Below are 19,288 nucleotides of genomic sequence, written 5' to 3' on the forward strand. Positions count from 1 at the left end.
GCCTGGGATGTGGAGCCTTTGCCATCACAACAATTATCTAGTTGTTATTATCTGGAGAGCAGTAGTACATCAAGAACTTCAACAAAATTTTGTAGACCTGAGGCAACGTGAAATCGACACCAGTAATTCCATCTATCATCATACTATCATGCAAAAGGAGCCACACATCTATGGTTCATCCAATAAAATCGGCAGACTTCTAGATGTTACTACTGCTCGGCTTAGACTCTGTTACAAGTATCTCTGGGAATTTTCATTATCTGCTGATGTAGACCTGACCAAATGTAAACTGTGTCAACAAAATTATTCGCACACCCTCCGTCACTGTGTGATGGAGTGCGAAAAGATATGTGAATTCAGAGACAATTCTATGACAAATGTTCAAGAACTGTGTAAATTTTTCATTTAAAACAATCTGCTAGAAGTCTTGGCCAAATATCCCCTAGTTTGCTAACTGTAGGTAGTAACTAAGTGATTGTAACCTATCCACCGCTGCCCATTGGATGAGGGGCGGTGTGCAGGACAAACATATCAATTGTGACACTAGCTCTCCACATATGTCAGTTGCTTGTGGTCGGTCCGGAGCCCATTGTTGTGACAATGTGCATTGAATTTTGTAACTAGCTCAAGATTGTAACTTGCTTAGCTAAATGAATTGTGGGGTTCAGTTGCTGAGCCCATTATATGCCTTTGTAACCCCTTTCCAGTACCAACCACAACATGGGTATGTGATGCATAATGAGTTAAACTAACATGTTCGGCATTCATAGACACGATAAAGACCTAATTTATTGGGATTGTCTAAATGCTCTCAAAATGCACTTTCTAGTAAGGAGATGAGAGACTTATCAAATAATACATACATGGAAAGTACTGGAGGGCCAGGTCCCAAATTTGCACCATAATAGTATCATACTGGAGTGAATGATATGGGAGGAAATGCAGAATAGAACCTGTGAAGAACAGAGATGCCATGGGCACAATCAGATAACACTGCATAAACATCAGAGGTCTTCAGTTATTCAACATCCTCCCAGCGAGCATTGTACTTAGGCTTGCTTAGGGTAGGAGGAAGGCCAAGGGATGGGGAAGCAGAGGGTAGTTGGGGTGAGAGGTGGGGGGAGGGAGGTTTTGGGTGGCATGGTTGGCATTGTGTAGGGGGGTCTGGGGGGGCTCCTTGGGTGTGGCAGGTGGGGTGTTGCAGTTCTTTTTGGGTTCCTGAATTGCTTGTTGTGGGTTCCCAACAACAAGCAATTAAGATTACCGCAGCAATTCAATTACAACAACTTAGGTAAGCGTAATTACCTATTGTGTAGTTACAGGATGAGAGCTACGCTTGTGGTGTCCCGTCTTAGACGCAAAATGCCAGAAGAAAAACTAAAGAAACCCCCAAAATCACGCAACTAGGAAACAAGCAGCTAGAGAGAAACATTGACTGCCGTGTAATAGTAATGCAGGCTGTCCAGCTGCAGTGTGCACCACCAGCAAACAAGCACTCTTCAACCCGGGGCAAGACTGACAGCCCAAGACCCCCAGCCTACCTCAGAGTGAGGACAACCCCCAAGCGAGGAAGCCCTCTAATGAGGAGTGAATCCCAAATACCCCAGGGAAGATAACCCTGAAATGCAAGGGCAGTACTGTACTTATGGAGTACCTAGGGAAGGGGTCCCTAGGCATGTGCAGCTCCTAGTACACTCAATACACCTGGCCACTGCACAACACACGTGTAAGAACAGCCCCTCAAGGCAAAAATCCAGAACAGGAACTTGAGGCCACAGATGACTGACCACCAGCACATCAGTTCAAGAACTGGAGTGGTGGGTTATCGGCCCACCCAGGCCGGCTCTGTAATGCTAATGAGGAGGGGGCTAGTTGGGTGACGTGTTGCTTTTTTTTTTTCTGGGGGAGTTCTTTTGCCATTTTGAGGATGTAGCTTGCATATTTTAACAGTGGTCTCTCTTGATTCGCCTACCTTTCTAGGGTTCTTCCCCGGGTCGATGGCAAGTATGACATACTTTAAGTGTAAAGTGTTCATAGACCATTATTACCTGCGCCTCTCTGAGGGGACCAGGTTCCGATTCGTGGTCCCCTCCCCCATCCTTTCCTGTAAGCTTAAAGACTCTGTGACTGATAACCTCAACATACTGTATAGCACTATATCAGGTTGAATAGCCTCAGGGAGTCTCCAGGGCGTACCCAGAAACTGGTGTTTAATTAATTACATTCAACGCTTTTTTCTGGGTTCAATGACATTGGTGGGTTCAGTTTTTTTCTTTTTTTTGAATGGCTGGGTAGCAGGCAGACTGGCTGTGGTCATGCCTGATCCACTCCTCAGCTCCCCCATCTTTGCTACATCCTACCCCTCTCCATCCCCACACCGGACTTTCCCATAAATATCCCCACCCCCTCCTGCAGCATCTAGACGATCAGTACGGGAGTAATACGGTTCAGATTCTTGGCTTCCGTCCTTCCAGATGGTGGCCTTGGTGAACAAGCCTTGGTTTGTAAACAAACTCATGCTGTTTACAAACTGTGACTGATTGCTACCACAACTGTGAATGCCTTCACAGTTGTGAAGGCAATGCAAATACAGTATGTGATATTATATTACGTTACCAACATAGACATACCCAGTGGATAATCCTCATGGATTTTCAGGCAGTGTGGTAAAGACGCTAATTGAATCACTGCTGAACAAGGGGCACATTTTGGATACTTAGTTATTATACCAGCCCCTTGCTAACTTTGTTGCTGCTTGAACATAAGACTGGAGTCTGTGGCACAGGTAAGTGACAGAAAGAAATGCCAGTGTCTGGTACAGGTGTTTCAGATGTTGGCTGAGAAAAGCGACAAAATTTGATCAGTGCGTTGGAAAGACATAAGAAGTGAAAATGTTGACAATGATTTGTACTGGTGACATGGTAGACAGTGGCAAACAGAACTTTGCAGCACAAGGTAAATCATATCGACCAAATTGTGTAAATCATATCGACCAAAATATAAATAAGAGAGTATGGATAAATGTGACATGATGGTAGGCTCTGAGGAATGGGTGCAGAAAACTGTAAAGTGGACCAGGAAATTGTTTTTCATGTAATTACCTAAGTGTAGATACAGGACGAGACCTACGCTTGTGGTGCCCCGTTTACCCAGCACTCTGTTATATGTAACGCTTTGAAACTACTGACGGTTAAAGATGATGATTCAGTCTTTGGGTGCAACTCTCGACTGTGAGGCCACGGAGGATGCTCCCACAGTTGGGCTACCACGGCTTCTAAGAAGACACATTTGGTCATTGGGTAGAACTTTGCACTGCACGGCCACTGAGGACGCTCTTAAAGCTGGGCTACGATGACTTACATGTGGGATGTGGTGGATGTAACTGTGCTGAAATGTTTCAACATGTAAATTGCCATCCACACTTCTGTGGAAATAAACATTCCATTCACATGGACTGTATGGGTCTCGAACTGTGGACCCCACTCGTGTGAGGCCGTAGTCTTGAAAAGGAAAGTTTCCAGAACTTTCCAGGGCACTCACATGTGGGGTCCACGGTTCGAGACCCATACAGTCCAGGTGAATGGAATGTTTCAACATGTATTTGGTGAAATCAGGCAAGAAACCACCGATCCGTAATTTTAGTCTTGCTCTGTTGTCGCTGTTACTTGTCAAGTTTGGCCAGGAGTGAAATGTTGCAAGGAAAGTTTTTATGCCAACAATGCCTCGCACTGCTCCTAACAGACATGGTTGCAAAGGCTATTTTTCACTACACAAGCTTAGTTATATAATAGGTACAGACAGACTTGCATAAGGTATGTGTTAGTGCATTGTCAAAAGCGCGCGCACAAAGAAGACAGTAGTAGTGGAAATTAGTATGTACCTGGTGCACAGAGTGCAAAGTTGCCTTGTGCACCATTGAGTTTTTCGGTAATTATCACCACCTGTGAAGTACAGTACTGAGTGTGTAGTATAGTGTAATTTTGTACTGTATGGATTTGTGAGCCCCTTGAGGGACTTAAATTAGACGAGAATAGAAATAGCCTAAGCTACTCTATCCTTTTGAGATGTATTTCATTACCTCAATAAATGAAATTGAACTTGTAGTATATATACTACATTTACAATTATTATTTAACCTATCAACAGTATAGGTTAAGTAATAATTGTAAATAAGAAGCAATAAGATGCTTATCTTAACATACTAAGGTTAGGTGAGGTCGATGTTTTCTATGAAGCTTTTCAAGGTAAACTAAAATATTTACAATCAATTAGTATGTCACATATGCACTTATTAAATAAGCCAATATTGACTATAAGCAAGTGCGAGAACGGGTTGGTGTGTGTTAGTGTAAATAGTGTTTATGAAGTGAATATTGAACAAGTATTATTATGACGATAAACATTTGTAGTGGACACATTAGTGACACGTTTGGCATACTTATTAGCAACACACATTCTACTGTGTACAAAACATAAATGACATCCATGTGCATAAGATAAGGAAAAACAAGAAAACAAATTAAATATATTAATAAAAATAGTAAAAAAAAAAAAATGTTGCAACTCATTGGTCTTGAATCTGCCGTACGACCGGCTTTAGGAGTCTCCTATATGAGTGACCATGATTTTATGACATGGTCATGCAACTTCTATGCTTTACTGCAGCCACAGTAAGTGGATTTTTTTATATTTTTGTGTTTCATGATCAGGAAAGGAATTTGAACAATATTAAAAGAAAAATTACGAATACATTTTTTATGCTTATCATCAAGCCGTCATGTTAAACGGGTGTGAATTTCAGTGCTTAAAAGAAATACAAAAAGGATATATATCTGCCTTTCTATAATTGGTTAGTATCATCTAATGTTGGAAGTAAAGGCCAAACAAATATTTTTTTTTTTTTTTGTGAATTAACACTTTCGCGCTCTCGGCGCTCAAAAAAAATCAATACCCTAGATGCTTTCGGCACTTCGCGCGCCTACGCGTAAGACCGAAAAAGTGTACACTCTTTTGACTGTCCTGACAATAATTGAAGGCGCACGTATTTAAATTTGGTATCACTGTGTTCGCAATGAAATTGTCTATAAGAGCATACCTATAAAATGCCGCCCAAGCATAAGGAGTATCAACACCAAATAAAAAACTATGCAGATCACTCGCCGAGAGCGCCAAACAGCAACAAAATGTTTCCACTCTCTTAATGGTTGCGAAGCCTACATTTGTCCTACATCGGTAATTTTGGTATCATTGGAATCGCAATAAAATTCTCTACACGGACATATGCATATGAATGTTTAATATAGGTAATTGCCCACCCGCAAGAGTGTGTGAAGTGGAGAGTAGTTAGCCGCGAGCGCACTGGCGAAAACACAGGGGGGAAATCATGCTTGGAAAGTTTATACATTTAAACGTTTCCTGACCCTACTTTTCTATGTACGTATTTCTTTTTTATACCAATGTGTTCGCAATAAAATTTTCTATAAGATGAAATGTATAACATTTGTACAAAGCATGTGTAAGAGAAGCGCCAAATATAGAACCACGTCGCTCAGTATGCGTTCGCGGCAGAAACGAACGCATTGTTTTCGTTCGTTTGATGTTTGTCATGTTTATACTTGTTGAAACATTTTATAATTTGTATGACAGTGATCGCAGTAAAATTCCCTACACAGACATATACATAACACATACAAATATTTCCCACGTGTTGGATATATCAACGGCTAAAGGGAACCCACTGTCACACGACCGCCACACCCGCCACACCCCCAAACATACTTTGTGTTTTTGTTTTTTTACTCGTAGAAGTTTATGTGATATAATATTCATTCTGGTACCAAAAAATTCGCAAATAAATTCTCTACAAATCATATATAATATAACTTCTTATAGATGATAAAAAATTCAAAATTGGTGTACTTACCCTGTCTATGTTGATTGAAGATCAACAGTTGAGCATTTTTTCTTCACTCCACCATCTTCAGGCTTCTGATCCTGAAGTTGCTCATCTGATGTTTCTTAGGTGGAGTGAAGCTGTTGCCGGTGGTTATTTTTTCTCCACCCAAAATATCTTTTTTCGGTGGTACCTTGTGTAGCAAGGCGCAGCGCACAGTGCCACATCACAAGTTTTACATCCATATATCACGTCCCTCCTTTTGCCAGACTAGTAACAAACACGGCATCTTTTTTTTTTAGCCAAGTGCACGAGTTCATGCGTCAACTTGTAGTTGAGACATTGTTCTGAATCTATAATTCTTGTATTTTTGGGATTCACTGGAATAATATTGTCTTCTACAGGAACCACCAAACTTGTAGTAGAATCTTCTATGAAATCAGAAACATCAAGTGGTTCTATGTCCTCAATGTCCATTTCAGAATTTGTGGTTGATGAGTGGGCTTTAGGTGTTGAGGTGAACAGAGGACGCCTCGCACCAGATGGCCCGGGTGTTGAAACTGCCGCGTCAGCAGGAGCTGCGCTGGCATCTATGTCGGGAACATGTGGTATACTTGTTGTTGTTGGCCATTCCTTGCTGTTCCACGCCAATAAGGCTTTTATTCCTACTGCGTGAAACTCTAATAGTGTTAGTTTTTTTTGTATCTGTTGAGTAATGGTTATACAATGCGTATGCATTGTGCATGGCCATTTGCAGAAAATAGAAAGTGATCTTCTTGGTCCATTTGTGGGTTTTTCTTGCAAACTCATAATATTTGACCATTTGATCAAAATGATCAACACCTTTCATGAACTTATTGTAATCCGCTATGGCCTTGGGTTTGTTCATTTTCACAATTTCTACTCCAGTTCTTCCGTCACCTTTACGAACGCGTTTCCTGCGCTGTGCTTGAGTAGTGTCGGCATTGTGGATATTGGTGATGACAGAGACGGGGCGCTTATCCTTCCAAACTATAACAAAGGTGTTATCCTTACGCATGTATACGGTCGTGTCGGTTGCCATTTTACCCTTTACAACTTGTTGCAGATCCTTGGGGGCGCCACGTTGGAGTCTAAGTGTGCCACATGTGTAAACACCAACTTCACGTAATTGTTCTGTTAGGCTTACCGAGTTATAGTAGTTATCCATATACAAATGATAACCCTTGTTGACTAGGGGCGCCATCAACCCCATCACGGTTTCCACTGTCGTTTTTCCAATTCCACAATACACATCAAATTTATATATGTAGCCTGATTTCCCTTCGGCCAACATATAAAATTTTACACTATATTTATCAGGCTTGTTGGGATTGTAGACCTTGAAAGAGAGGCGGCCTCGCCAAGCCATTGTACCCTCATCGAGACTCAATTCTTTTTTGGGGATATATACAGATTCAAATTTTTCTGAAAAATAGTCCATTAGTGGTCTAACTTTTATCAATCGGTCACTATTATTCACTGGAACGCCTTTTTTGTTATACATGTGGAAGAACTTAGAAATGTGTTGGAACCGAGCAGACGACATAAACAAGTTGAAGAATCGACAATGCCACATCTGATTCGTCTGCCAGTACATCCTCATTGTAGGCATCTTCACTATGCCCATCAGTATGCACAGGGCCAAATATCGCGCCATTTCTTTCACCGACACTGGTTTCCACGTTTTTCTTGCTGACTCGGCCATGAGATGTATGATGTGTGTGGCATGCAAATTTGTTTCATACGCTAAGTATTCAACCACTGCTCTAGTGAAAAATAATTGTAAAAACTGCAATGGAGTAGCAGGTAGTGGAATTGTTAGGCCAGGGGTTGCAGTAAAGTCATCAACGATGGGAGGAGTATTGCTACGATTCCACTCATCACCCAGCCTAGCCCTCTTTGGTACCGGACACGTGCGGTTACCGCGTGGCGGGGCTGGGGCTTCTTCATCACTCTCATCCTCACTTTCACTCGAAATATCTTCATCACTTGAGGAAACCTCATAAAGAACATCATTTTCCGGTTCGTCAGCCTCCAAATCATCATCAGAAGACCCTGAAAAGGCTTCAACAACGTCGGGAATCTTGGATGGAGTGAGATTGACCCCACGATACAGATCGAAAATCCTGGCGATCTCTTCTGTTTTCCTAGATTTCCTACCTTTGTTTTGCGTTCCACTGCTTGTTCCTGGTGCAGCATCCATGTTGAAGGTATTGAATGGGTTTTAGGCACACGAGAACGGAAATAAATGCGTAAAACGGGTCACGTTTGCCGCGAGAGGGGAGCGTAGTGTGGGCACTTGGCGTGTCAACAAAACAATGGGCCGACCACGTGACCGGGTAGGCCGAGATGCCATGTGTTCGGTGAGGGAGAACGGGAATTTCATGGAGAACAATCTGAGAGTATCCCCATCCATTTCGGTTAAAAAATGGAATTTATAGAAATATTTTTTCGATTGACGAGAAAAGTAGGCAATTATGCGGAATCGTAAGAAAAACCAGTGACGAGTTATCTCTAATCGAAAGCGCGAAAGTGTTAATATCTGTACAGTGGAACCTCGGGTTTCAAATGCCCCTCTTTTTGTATTTTGTGGTTCTCGAGCTCAATTTCTACAAAAAAATTGACTTGGTATTTGTAGCTTGCCTCGTTGCTCAAGTTTGTTGATACACATATGGGCCGGCCAAGCACACGGCACGCTTCAGTTCACCAGTGTCTTGCACCTAGTGATGATCGCGCTTGAATTTTTTGTGAAGAATTTAATTGTTTTGTGCTTTTTTGGTCTCTGAACATAAAAGGTCTTATTATATATCACGGTTTGTGGTTCCAAGAAAGTAAGTGGTAGAGTTCAACCTAAGAAAATAGTTGTGAGGATGACGATAGAGGAAAAAATAAGAGATCGTTCATAGTGAGACAGTGTGACGTCTCACTATAGACAAGTGTTAAAACGTAGGGAAAAACAAGTCTATAAATAGATTCTTAGTAAGACAAGCAAGCGGTGAGCCACAACCAGGTCCTAGTGGTTTGCCTGCAAAACGTAAAAAAGAGAGCACCCTAGAAATGTCATCACTGCCTGATGTTTTAATGGAAGGGGACTCCCCTTCCAAACACTTAACACCTCTCCTCCCCCCTCCCCTCCCCTCCTCCTCCTCACCATCTTCCATATGCCAACTAAAGTCCTCCATAAAGGTAAGATACCTATGAGTAGTTTTCTATATAAAATGTTGTTTTTAATTAATATTTTTGGAGGTGTGGAACGGATTAATTAAATTTACATTATTTCATATGGGAAAATTTGTTTTGGTTTTCGAACCGTCTCTGGGAATGGATTAAATTTAAAAATGGCGGTACTACTGTATAAGGATTGGGGGATGCCTCTCACTTAAGTGATTGCAACAAACGTGCTGCAGTTTGATTTGTATTTTTTAAAGTTGTTGGTCGTGGAATGTATCCAATTATTCCAATAAGCTCCTTCACGAAATACTACACTACATGGTCTGGTTTGACATGGTGCAGAAGGCAGCAGCCTACACAAAAGCACCATCTACTTGGAAAGAAGTATGTTTTCATACATATGTGGAGAAAGCTACAGTTCAGTAATCTTCTTGATGTCTTTGATCTCTGTTTCTTTGCAAAGAGATGGGAGATACCCGTTGAATATTTTTGTATATTCTGTTTGAAATTTATTTAGGTCTATTTTTATAAAAAAAATTCCTTATTCTATTCAAGAAAATAGCAGCTGCATATGAAAATTATAAGATTCTTGCTTAGATGAAATTATTGTGATTAGGGAAACTGTAATATTTGTAAGAGTTAATATGTAACATACTTAGATTCAATAAACTAAATCTTCTATTTAATTAATAGCTCTCTCTTTCTCCTCCAGATCAAAACTGATCGGGGAGGTACTTATGCATCTCACACAGTTAGGCCGGTACATGATAGATTAGGTGTACGTCACCCTAACAAAACCCTTAACAAGACAATTGTTGAACCTGTCAGTGAGGATAAAAATGAGAAGGTAAATGATTATTTGGAAATAGTTTTTACGGTGATTGTTAAACCATTTGTAAAAATAATAAATGTTAGAATGGTGTAGTATTTGGTTTGAAACAAATGTTTTGTTTCATATAGTGATTCAAGATTTATGTATGTAATTAAAGGATTTTTGTGAGTTTTTCATACAATAACCTTGATTCTTAGTTTTTAAAGATAAAAATATTATCATGATCTAACAAGTATCTAGATTTTTAGCATTATCACTGGTCAGGATTAAATTTTCTGGGGTTGCCCACTCTGTGACTTCCCAGAGCTTTTGCATTTGTACCATATGGTCATTATCATCTCGCTAGACTATCTCATTGCCTATTGTGAGTGGGGACCAGAATCCTGCCTCCCCACAGTAGTGGGGACCAGAATCCTGCCTCCCCACAGTAGTGGGGACCAGAATCCTGCCTCCCCACAGTAGTGGGGACCAGAATCCTGCCTCCCCACAGTAGTGGGGACCAGAATCCTGCCTCCCCACAGTAGTGGGGACCAGAATCCTGCCTCCCCACAGTAGTGGGGACCAGAATCCTGCCTCCCCACAGTAGTGGGGACCAGAATCCTGCCTCCCCACAGTAGTGGGGACCAGAATCCTGCCTCCACACAGTAGTGGGGACCAGAATCCTGCCTCCCCACAGTAGTGGGGACCAGAATCCTGCCTCCCCACAGTAGTGGGGACCAGAATCCTGCCTCCCCACAGTAGTGGGGACCAGAATCCTGCCTCCACACAGTAGTGGGGACCAGAATCCTGCCTCCCCACAGTAGTGGGGACCAGAATCCTGCCTCCACACAGTAGTGGGGACCAGAATCCTGCCTCCACACAGTAGTGGGGACCAGAATCCTGCCTCCCCACAGTAGTGGGGACCAGAATCCTGCCTCCACACAGTAGTGGGGACCAGAATCCTGCCTCCACACAGTAGTGGGGACCAGAATCCTGCCTCCCCACAGTAGTGGGGACCAGAATCCTGCCTCCACACAGTAGTGGGGACCAGAATCCTGCCTCCACACAGTAGTGGGGACCAGAATCCTGCCTCCCCACAGTAGTGGGGACCAGAATCCTGCCTCCCCACAGTAGTGGGGACCAGAATCCTGCCTCCACACAGTAGTGGGGACCAGAATCCTGCCTCCACACAGTAGTGGGGACCAGAATCCTGCCTCCACACAGTAGTGGGGACCAGAATCCTGCCTCCACACAGTAGTGGGGACCAGAATCCTGCCTCCACACAGTAGTGGGGACCAGAATCCTGCCTCCCCACAGTAGTGGGGACCAGAATCCTGCCTCCACACAGTAGTGGGGACCAGAATCCTGCCTCCACACAGTAGTGGGGACCAGAATCCTGCCTCCACACAGTTGTGGGGACCAGAATCCTGCCTCCACACAGTAGTGGGGACCAGAATCCTGCCTCCCCACAGTAGTGGGGACCAGAATCCTGCCTCCCCACAGTAGTGGGGACCAGAATCCTGCCTCCACACAGTAGTGGGGACCAGAATCCTGCCTCCCCACAGTAGTGGGGACCAGAATCCTGCCTCCCCACAGTAGTGGGGACCAGAATCCTGCCTCCACACAGTAGTGGGGACCAGAATCCTGCCTCCACACAGTTGTGGGGACCAGAATCCTGCCTCCACACAGTAGTGGGGACCAGAATCCTGCCTCCCCACAGTAGTGGGGACCAGAATCCTGCCTCCCCACAGTAGTGGGGACCAGAATCCTGCCTCCACACAGTTGTGGAGACCAGAATCCTGCCTCCACACAGTAGTGGGGACCAGAATCCTGCCTCCCCACAGTAGTGGGGACCAGAATCCTGCCTCCACACAGTAGTGGGGACCAGAATCCTGCCTCCCCACAGTAGTGGGGACCAGAATCCTGCCTCCCCACAGTAGTGGGGACCAGAATCCTGCCTCCCCACAGTAGTGGGGACCAGAATCCTGCCTCCCCACAGTAGTGGGGACCAGAATCCTGCCTCCCCACAGTAGTGGGGACCAGAATCCTGCCTCCACACAGTAGTGGGGACCAGAATCCTGCCTCCACACAGTAGTGGGGACCAGAATCCTGCCTCCACACAGTAGTGGGGACCAGAATCCTGCCTCCCCACAGTTGTGGGGACCAGAATCCTGCCTCCCCACAGTTGTGGGGACCAGAATCCTGCCTCCCCACAGTAGTGGGGACCAGAATCCTGCCTCCCCACAGTTGTGGGGACCAGAATCCTGCCTCCCCACAGTTGTGGGGACCAGAATCCTGCCTCCCCACAGTAGTGGGGACCAGAATCCTGCCTCCCCACAGTTGTGGGGACCAGAATCCTGCCTCCACACAGTAGTGGGGACCAGAATCCTGCCTCCACACAGTTGTGGGGACCAGAATCCTGCCTCCCCACTGTAGTGGGGACCAGAATCCTGCCTCCCCACAGTAGTGGGGACCAGAATCCTGCCTCCCCACAGTAGTGGGGACCAGAATCCTGCCTCCCCACAGTTGTGGGGACCAGAATCCTGCCTCCACACAGTAGTGGGGACCAGAATCCTGCCTCCACACAGTAGTGGGGACCAGAATCCTGCCTCCATACAGTAGTGGGGACCAGAATCCTGCCTCCCCACAGTTGTGGGGAAGTTTGTGTTATAAAATACCGCACACAGAGGAAAGCTATGCCAAAAAGTTCTACGAGAGGATCACAAAGGCTGTAAAAACACAGACAAATAAAACTCAAACTATCCCAGACAACTAAAAACCACTCCACAACTTCCGAATCCATCATCATGGTAAATTCCTATGCAGGATGGTCTGTCTATTAGTGAAGGGAATTTTGTTTCTGCACTCGTACATCAGTTTATTCCTTCCGGGCTTCTTAACAGATGTTTCTGAATGCCATTGGCCATTAGATTGGTTGTCTGAACAAAGTTTTCAGTTTAACTTTTTGTCAGTGCAAGTTGGACATTACCTGCTGGTCTTGCTACTGTATGGATGAGTACTTGCATTAGTTTTTTTCCAGATCTCTCTTGTTTACCTTTTCACCAGCTTTGTGTTTGCTGTTCAAAGTTCTTGCTTCCTCTTGGCAAGCACTTTCTCATTTTGATTTCTTTTTAGTAGAAGTCTAGTTCTGTGCTAGCTCCATTCTCCATTTTCATTGTTTCAGTTTTCTGCTGTATTCCTGGTTCACTAGGTCTTGAACCACTCTTGGCTTGTTTCCCTGTTTATTCAGCATACCTCTTAGTTTAGTCTGGGATTGCCCTTAGGATTGTCAGGTTTTGGATGGACACCTCAATGTCTACGTTTAAGCCTTTTTTTTTAGTTTTTCGGCCTCAGTTTTGCTTCAGGTTCTTTTTTTGGGGTCTCTTAGCAAAAGCTATCTTTGCAGCATCCAGACATGTGCTTTTCTTACCAGCTGGTAAGTTTAATTCCTCTGTTTCTTGATCAGCATTTGCCACTCTACTGACCCTCTCTTTCACTCCTAGTTTTAAACCCTTTGTTTGACTTAGTGTGATCCTTTCTTTGCTGCTATGCTTTTGGCATTTTAGTTGGCCCTGTCAAGTGTTTGGGTCTTCTGTCTCTTTTTAGCCTTTCATTCCTCCTGAACCATGACTGTTTATAGTATTTGCTCTTGCAAAGACTTATAAACACTGGTTTATAGTCATCTCAATAGTTTCCAAGTAATGCCATCAACGATACTTGTTATGTTACCAGCAGTTGTCTGGGTTGCACTTGGTTGGCCAGTCATATGGGAGAGCTCTATGCTCTACTGTACATCATTGTAGTGCTTGCTATTCTTTTGGTCTGGTGGTTAAGGTTAAATGGCTGCATGTGCCTCCTTACTACTAATGTTTACTCTTTGTAGGAATTCTGTACTTTAATTTTTGTGGCTTGGTTATACCTCTTGTCCAATGGCTACTGTTTGCAGATTCTACAGAAGAGTTAAATTTCCATGTGATAGCAAGGTGATATTTCTGGCTGATCTCTTCTTAAAACAGCATTTTGACCCTAGTCAATTTTCTACACTGGCAGCTTTCTTTTATTATGTGTCTAGAGCCATGTTCTGAGTCCGAGGCTTCTTGTGCTCATTTAAGTGATAGCAGTCATATGTCACTCACCTTCCCTCTTTCCCTGATAGTAGATGTTGTCTTGGGATAGGTGTTACATTCCTAAGTTCTTCCCATATTCATTTGAGTCCAGCATCTAGGAAGTTTATGTACCTATTTACTACAAGGTAACGGGTACATTAGGGTGAAAGAAACTGCCCATTTTGTTTCTCGCCGGCGCCGGTAATTTAACCCAGGCCACAAGATAACGTGTCCAGTGTGCTGTCCACACGGCCATCGGCACACACGGCCACACACCGGTGTGTGTGTGTGTAATTACCTAAGTGTAATTACCTAGTGTGTGTGTGTGTTTGAAATATGGTTTCCCAGCTGTCCCACTGTAAGGGGGCAGGATTCTGGTTGGTTGTTTCGGTCGTGTCACACTCGGTGAGATTGTATCGGTTCTGGTGTACCAGCACATATGCCTAGGGAAGTCACTGAGCAACTTGCAGAAGGGGCACTAAATTTTTTTTTGTAATGTTATAGAGATCGTTCATTTTAGTAAGCAAGGTGAGCTGTTTTGTATAATTGTCAGTGTATTTGTTTCTCATGTTTCTAGTAAAATGTTTCAAATTGTAATTAAATACATGTACAGTATTTAGATTACAGTATGCAGCATTAATAATTTATGAACAATTTATTAATGCCTAGTTTTACCCATGGTAGGCAGAGTTTGGGAATAAATGTTACGTTAATTTAGGGTTGGCTCAAATTAATAATTATTATTTAGTTGGCTTGTTGGTATTAATTATTGGGTAGTTGGCTTGTTGGTATTAATTATTGGGTAGTTGGCTTGTTGGTATTAATTATTGGGTATTTGGCTTGTTAGGTATTAATTATTGGGTATTTGGCTTGTTAGGTATTAATTATTGGGTATTTGGCTTGTTAGGTATTAATTATTGGGTATTTGGCTTGTTAGGTATTAATTATTGGGTATTTGGCTTGTTGGGTATTCATTATTGTGTATTTGACTTCTTAGGTAATTATGGTTATCAGGTATATGAGTATATGAACCCTGAGTAAATATGGTGAGCATCAAAGTTAAAGGAGATTATTGATATTATGTAGTAAAACATTTCAAATATGACTCCTCCAAATACATCATTCACAATATAATATACAGTACATCGTGGAAAACCAAATACAGTACTGCCACACCGGAGCAGTGATCCACAGGAGCAACCCACTGCTTCACAAGACAGGCATTGCTCCTCGTGGAATGGAACAGTACAGTGTACTCTCACTTGAACAAGCCCATACACAACAAACCCCTTCATACCATTCCACATTCCATTGCTTCTGGTGTTGGCTCGGGCATGATCATTTTCCTAACTTACATTTTGTTTTTACGGTTAACTATTCAACATTTATCATTATTTGTTAATGACACGAAAAACATTTAATACGTCTGTATAAACCCAAAAAGAAAATAATACATTATAGTATTTTTTTTTATATAATTGACCTTTGGAGTGAAGCTGCACTTCAGCCTTGAATGGGCAAGTGAGGTGTGTGTGTGTACTGTCATTTAGAGTGTTGTACCTGGTGCTGGTACCACTGCCATAGTCCATCACCAGGCTGGTGTTGCTGCACATTTGTCCTACTCCAATTGAAAAAAATAGAAATCTTGTAAAGTTCACAGTAACACACCCACATTAAGTAAAACATGGCAAACACTGGTGGGGTAAGCATGATGTGATGCTTACTGTGCTTACTGACTCCAGTAAGCACAGTACCGTACAGTATTTCTGAAAAAAATTATTGGTTAATATTAAATTGAATCTAATTTACTGTACTGTAATTAATTTAAAACAATTGTTAGTTTTTTTATTATATTTACTATTTCTAGTTAACAATTTTTTTTAGTGTATTGAGATAAAGTATTTCATTGATGCTGATGTCAGTGAGTACCTGTTCCTAAAAAAATGTCTGTCTGCCAATTGGGTAATTGACAAAATTATCCAGTGCTTCCAATCATCATCAGATTTTGCAAAGGAAGTAAAAGGTGTTACAAGCAGCATTCCAAAGGAACAGGTTTCATTAGTGCAGAAAAACACAGTCCATAATGTAGAAATGCATTTGTTTCCTTCTTACGAGCCACTTCCATTCATCCTGTTTTTTCTGCCCACCACCTTCTCTTACTGTTCCTCAAATTCACTTGATTCCACTCACTTGAGCAGTCTAATTTCATAAATTAATTTATTCAATTAACATACCTAAATCATCTCAGTATTTTCTCTAATCTTGAAGTTTATTCACTTTAGCACTCCACATATCTTTCAGGCATTAGGAGTGAGCAACTGAACCTTTGTGACATGTGGGGTGTACACTATACAAAATATTTTTGCTTTGGAAGTGTGTGTAGTTGCACAAACTGGTAAAATAAGAGGAGAACCTGCTTTGTAGGACAACAGTGTGACGATACATATGTGGAGAAAGCTACAGTCCAGTAATCTTCTTGATGTCTTTGATCTCTGTTTCTTTGCAAAGAAATGGGCGATACCCCATTGAATATTTTTGTATATTCTGTTTGGAATTTATTTAGGTCTATTTTTATATAAAATTTTTTTTATTCCATTCAGTAAAATGGCAGCTGCATATGCAAATTACAGGGTATAAGATTCTTGCTTAGATGAAATTATTGTGACCAGGGAAAATTTAATATTAACTTTTTTTCTTAACTGCTCTTGTCACAGTCATCCTACAAAGCAGGTTCTCTTATTATTTGACCAGTTTGTGCAACTACACAGACGTCCAACGCAAAAATTTTTTGTAAAGTGTACATTCCACATGTCACAAAGGTTCATTTGTTCATTGTGTCTTCTCCACCATTACTTAATCTTTTGTACTCCTTTACCAATTCTTTCTGATTTATTCCTCTTACATTCCCCACCGCCACACAAACCTGCATTGGTAAGAAAGTTTTAGATAGCTGGGTCCCCAGCCTAGTGTGTCTGTGCTTGTAATACATGATGAAGGGGAAGCTTTGCTAATTGCTCTCCTTCCTCACCCCCTAACACACTAAATCACTCAAATATACATACAAAAATACTCCAGATCAACATTAAACAAAATTATTATCTATATATATAGGCAAATTTCTTTGTTGCTTGTCCAGAAAGGCAAGAACAAAAGAATGACCCCCCCCTCCTTAATAGACATAATTATAGTTTATTTACTGTTTTGTACTTTGTACCATCCACTAATCTTCACACACAAATGTGTGTTTAGACATTGGCTATGGTGACTGAGCTTCCCCATGATGCTGCCATGTGTTTCATGATTATATATAGCTTGCAAATTGCCTGCATTAAGCTCAAATGTGCCAAAATCATGGAAGTTGATATATGCAGTTTCTTTGAATTATAAAGCTACATCATTTAAATTAGATTTGACATATGTATTTTACACAGGGGTATTGTGAAATTTTTTCAGATATTAGGAAGTAATTAAAAGGGTTTAGAGATTGAAAGCAAATGTGATTTAAATTACCTTGAGGTTGAAGCAGGTCATGTTTTTGTGTAACAAACATTCTGGCAAATATTCCCATCAATTAAGATTTTGAAGCATGTATGAAAATTTTATTTTGAGTCTGACAGAGTTTGTTCTGGTTTGACTCACTCAGTTAAGATTAGTTTTGATATTTTTAAGGTTATTTTGTACAAGTTGATTATACTGTATATTACTTTAGCCACTTATTGTTATTCAACTTTACTAGGTGATGATGTCACGTGGCAGCCTAGTCAAAACTGTTTATAATACCCACGCCCTTCATTCTGCTGCTGCTGCTGCAAGTGCTGTCAATGTATCTACTTACACTCCTACATCACCGGGAAGTGTCACCCCTACTTCTCCTGTCTCTGGATCCCATTCCTTACCGACAGCAACTGGTGCTGTCACACCCACCTCGCCTCTAGCAGGTCCTCCTTCATTGTCAACAATTGTCCCCGATTCTACACACGCTGCTGCTGTTGACACGAAGAGACAAGAGATTGAGTCGATTCTAAAACAGCGAGAACTCTTGGCTGCTGAGGTAATTAGATGTTTTATAAATGCAGTTTATAAAACAGTTTATAAATACTATTAATTTTAAGTAATAGTATTTTTAGCCTCAAAGTTTTAAATCAAGAAATTTTGATGTAGCAAGTTTTGAAATGAGAAAATGGTGCTGTTATATTTAGGTATCATTTGAAGGGATACCATATAGTTTTCACTTGTTTAAACAAAAAAACAAAATATACCAAAACACCCACCAGGAGGCCTGGTCAGAGACTGGGCTGTGGGGACGTTGAACCCCTGGAACCAACAACCCGTAGACAACAGGTCAACCCTGTTGACCTACTAGGATAGGTCAACAGAAATCTGAATTTCTTCTCTCCTCTACCATAGAGAGAAGAAACAGATGTGATATGTTTACAACACACAAGATACTGATGGGAATAGACAGAATGAATAAGGGCAGCCTCTTTAAATTAACCCTCAAACCGCGCATATCATATATAAATGATATCAGTGACAAAACCGAAACCGCGCACATCATTTATATATGATTTCGTGTCTAGCGCTATAATTTAAACGCCCCGCCTGGGATAGGGGCAGCTGTAGTACAGCCACGACCGATAGTTGCCAGATGCCACCTAGAAAAAAAATCCAGGCCAACATTCTTGGGTGTTACAGCGTCAGTATTGAGCAAGCCACCAAGGCTGGTGCACGCAGCACGAGCTCACAGCACCGCTGTTCAGCTTGTGACCACAGCATCGCCTACAAATACCATAATATAAATGATACTATTATTTAGCAGTGATAGTATTACTGAAGCCCCCTGACTGTGATAAAACTGACCAAGACTGATAATAGCAGGATTGTGGTGATATTTAGCACTGTGCTTCATGGAGGGAGGAGTAAGGCTGTGGGAGGGAGGGTTGTGGCGTCGTTTTCTGACTGTGTGTGGCCACCATTTATTGACTGCACTCACCATACCAGCTTAGTGGTTCGATATGGTGAACACAAATGTAGATACTTATATATAACGTGTGTATAGTGTGAGATAACAGCAAGAGGAGAAGGTTGGGAGCCGCCATTTTGGTGAGGGAGGAGCGTCGTCTGCACGACTTGGCATGTTGTTTACTGATGGCCACTATGGTCTTTGGGCACCATACCGGCTTATTTGTTCAGGTATGGTGAATAAAATGTCTCCGTGGTGTAGTGGTAAGACACTCGCCTGGCGTTCCGCGAGCGCTATGTCATGGGTTCGTATCCTGGCCGGGG

The 19,288-nt window shown here is 42.2% G+C and overlaps 1 protein-coding gene across 6 annotated transcripts in view; it reads left to right on the plus strand.

Annotated features, from left to right (window-relative positions):
- The window catches only part of swm (Zinc finger protein swm), a 108,958-nt gene that overhangs the window by 37,331 nt on the left and 52,339 nt on the right, over positions 1-19,288 (plus strand). For 4 of the 6 annotated variants that reach the window (XM_045769259.2, XM_045769261.2, XM_045769260.2 and 1 more), the window contains exons 11-12: positions 9,798-9,932; positions 17,739-18,053. The exons of 1 other annotated variant lie outside the window; for it this stretch is intronic. In XM_045769259.2, coding sequence (XP_045625215.1) covers positions 9,798-9,932; positions 17,739-18,053 — 450 coding nt within the window. The remainder of the gene's footprint in view (positions 1-9,797; positions 9,933-17,738; positions 18,054-19,288) is intronic. One more of the 6 variants, XM_045769266.2, reaches the window with a different exon arrangement.

Source organism: Procambarus clarkii, chromosome 68, assembly GCF_040958095.1.
Source record: "Procambarus clarkii isolate CNS0578487 chromosome 68, FALCON_Pclarkii_2.0, whole genome shotgun sequence".
In the NCBI taxonomy this organism is placed as follows: domain Eukaryota; kingdom Metazoa; phylum Arthropoda; class Malacostraca; order Decapoda; family Cambaridae; genus Procambarus; species Procambarus clarkii.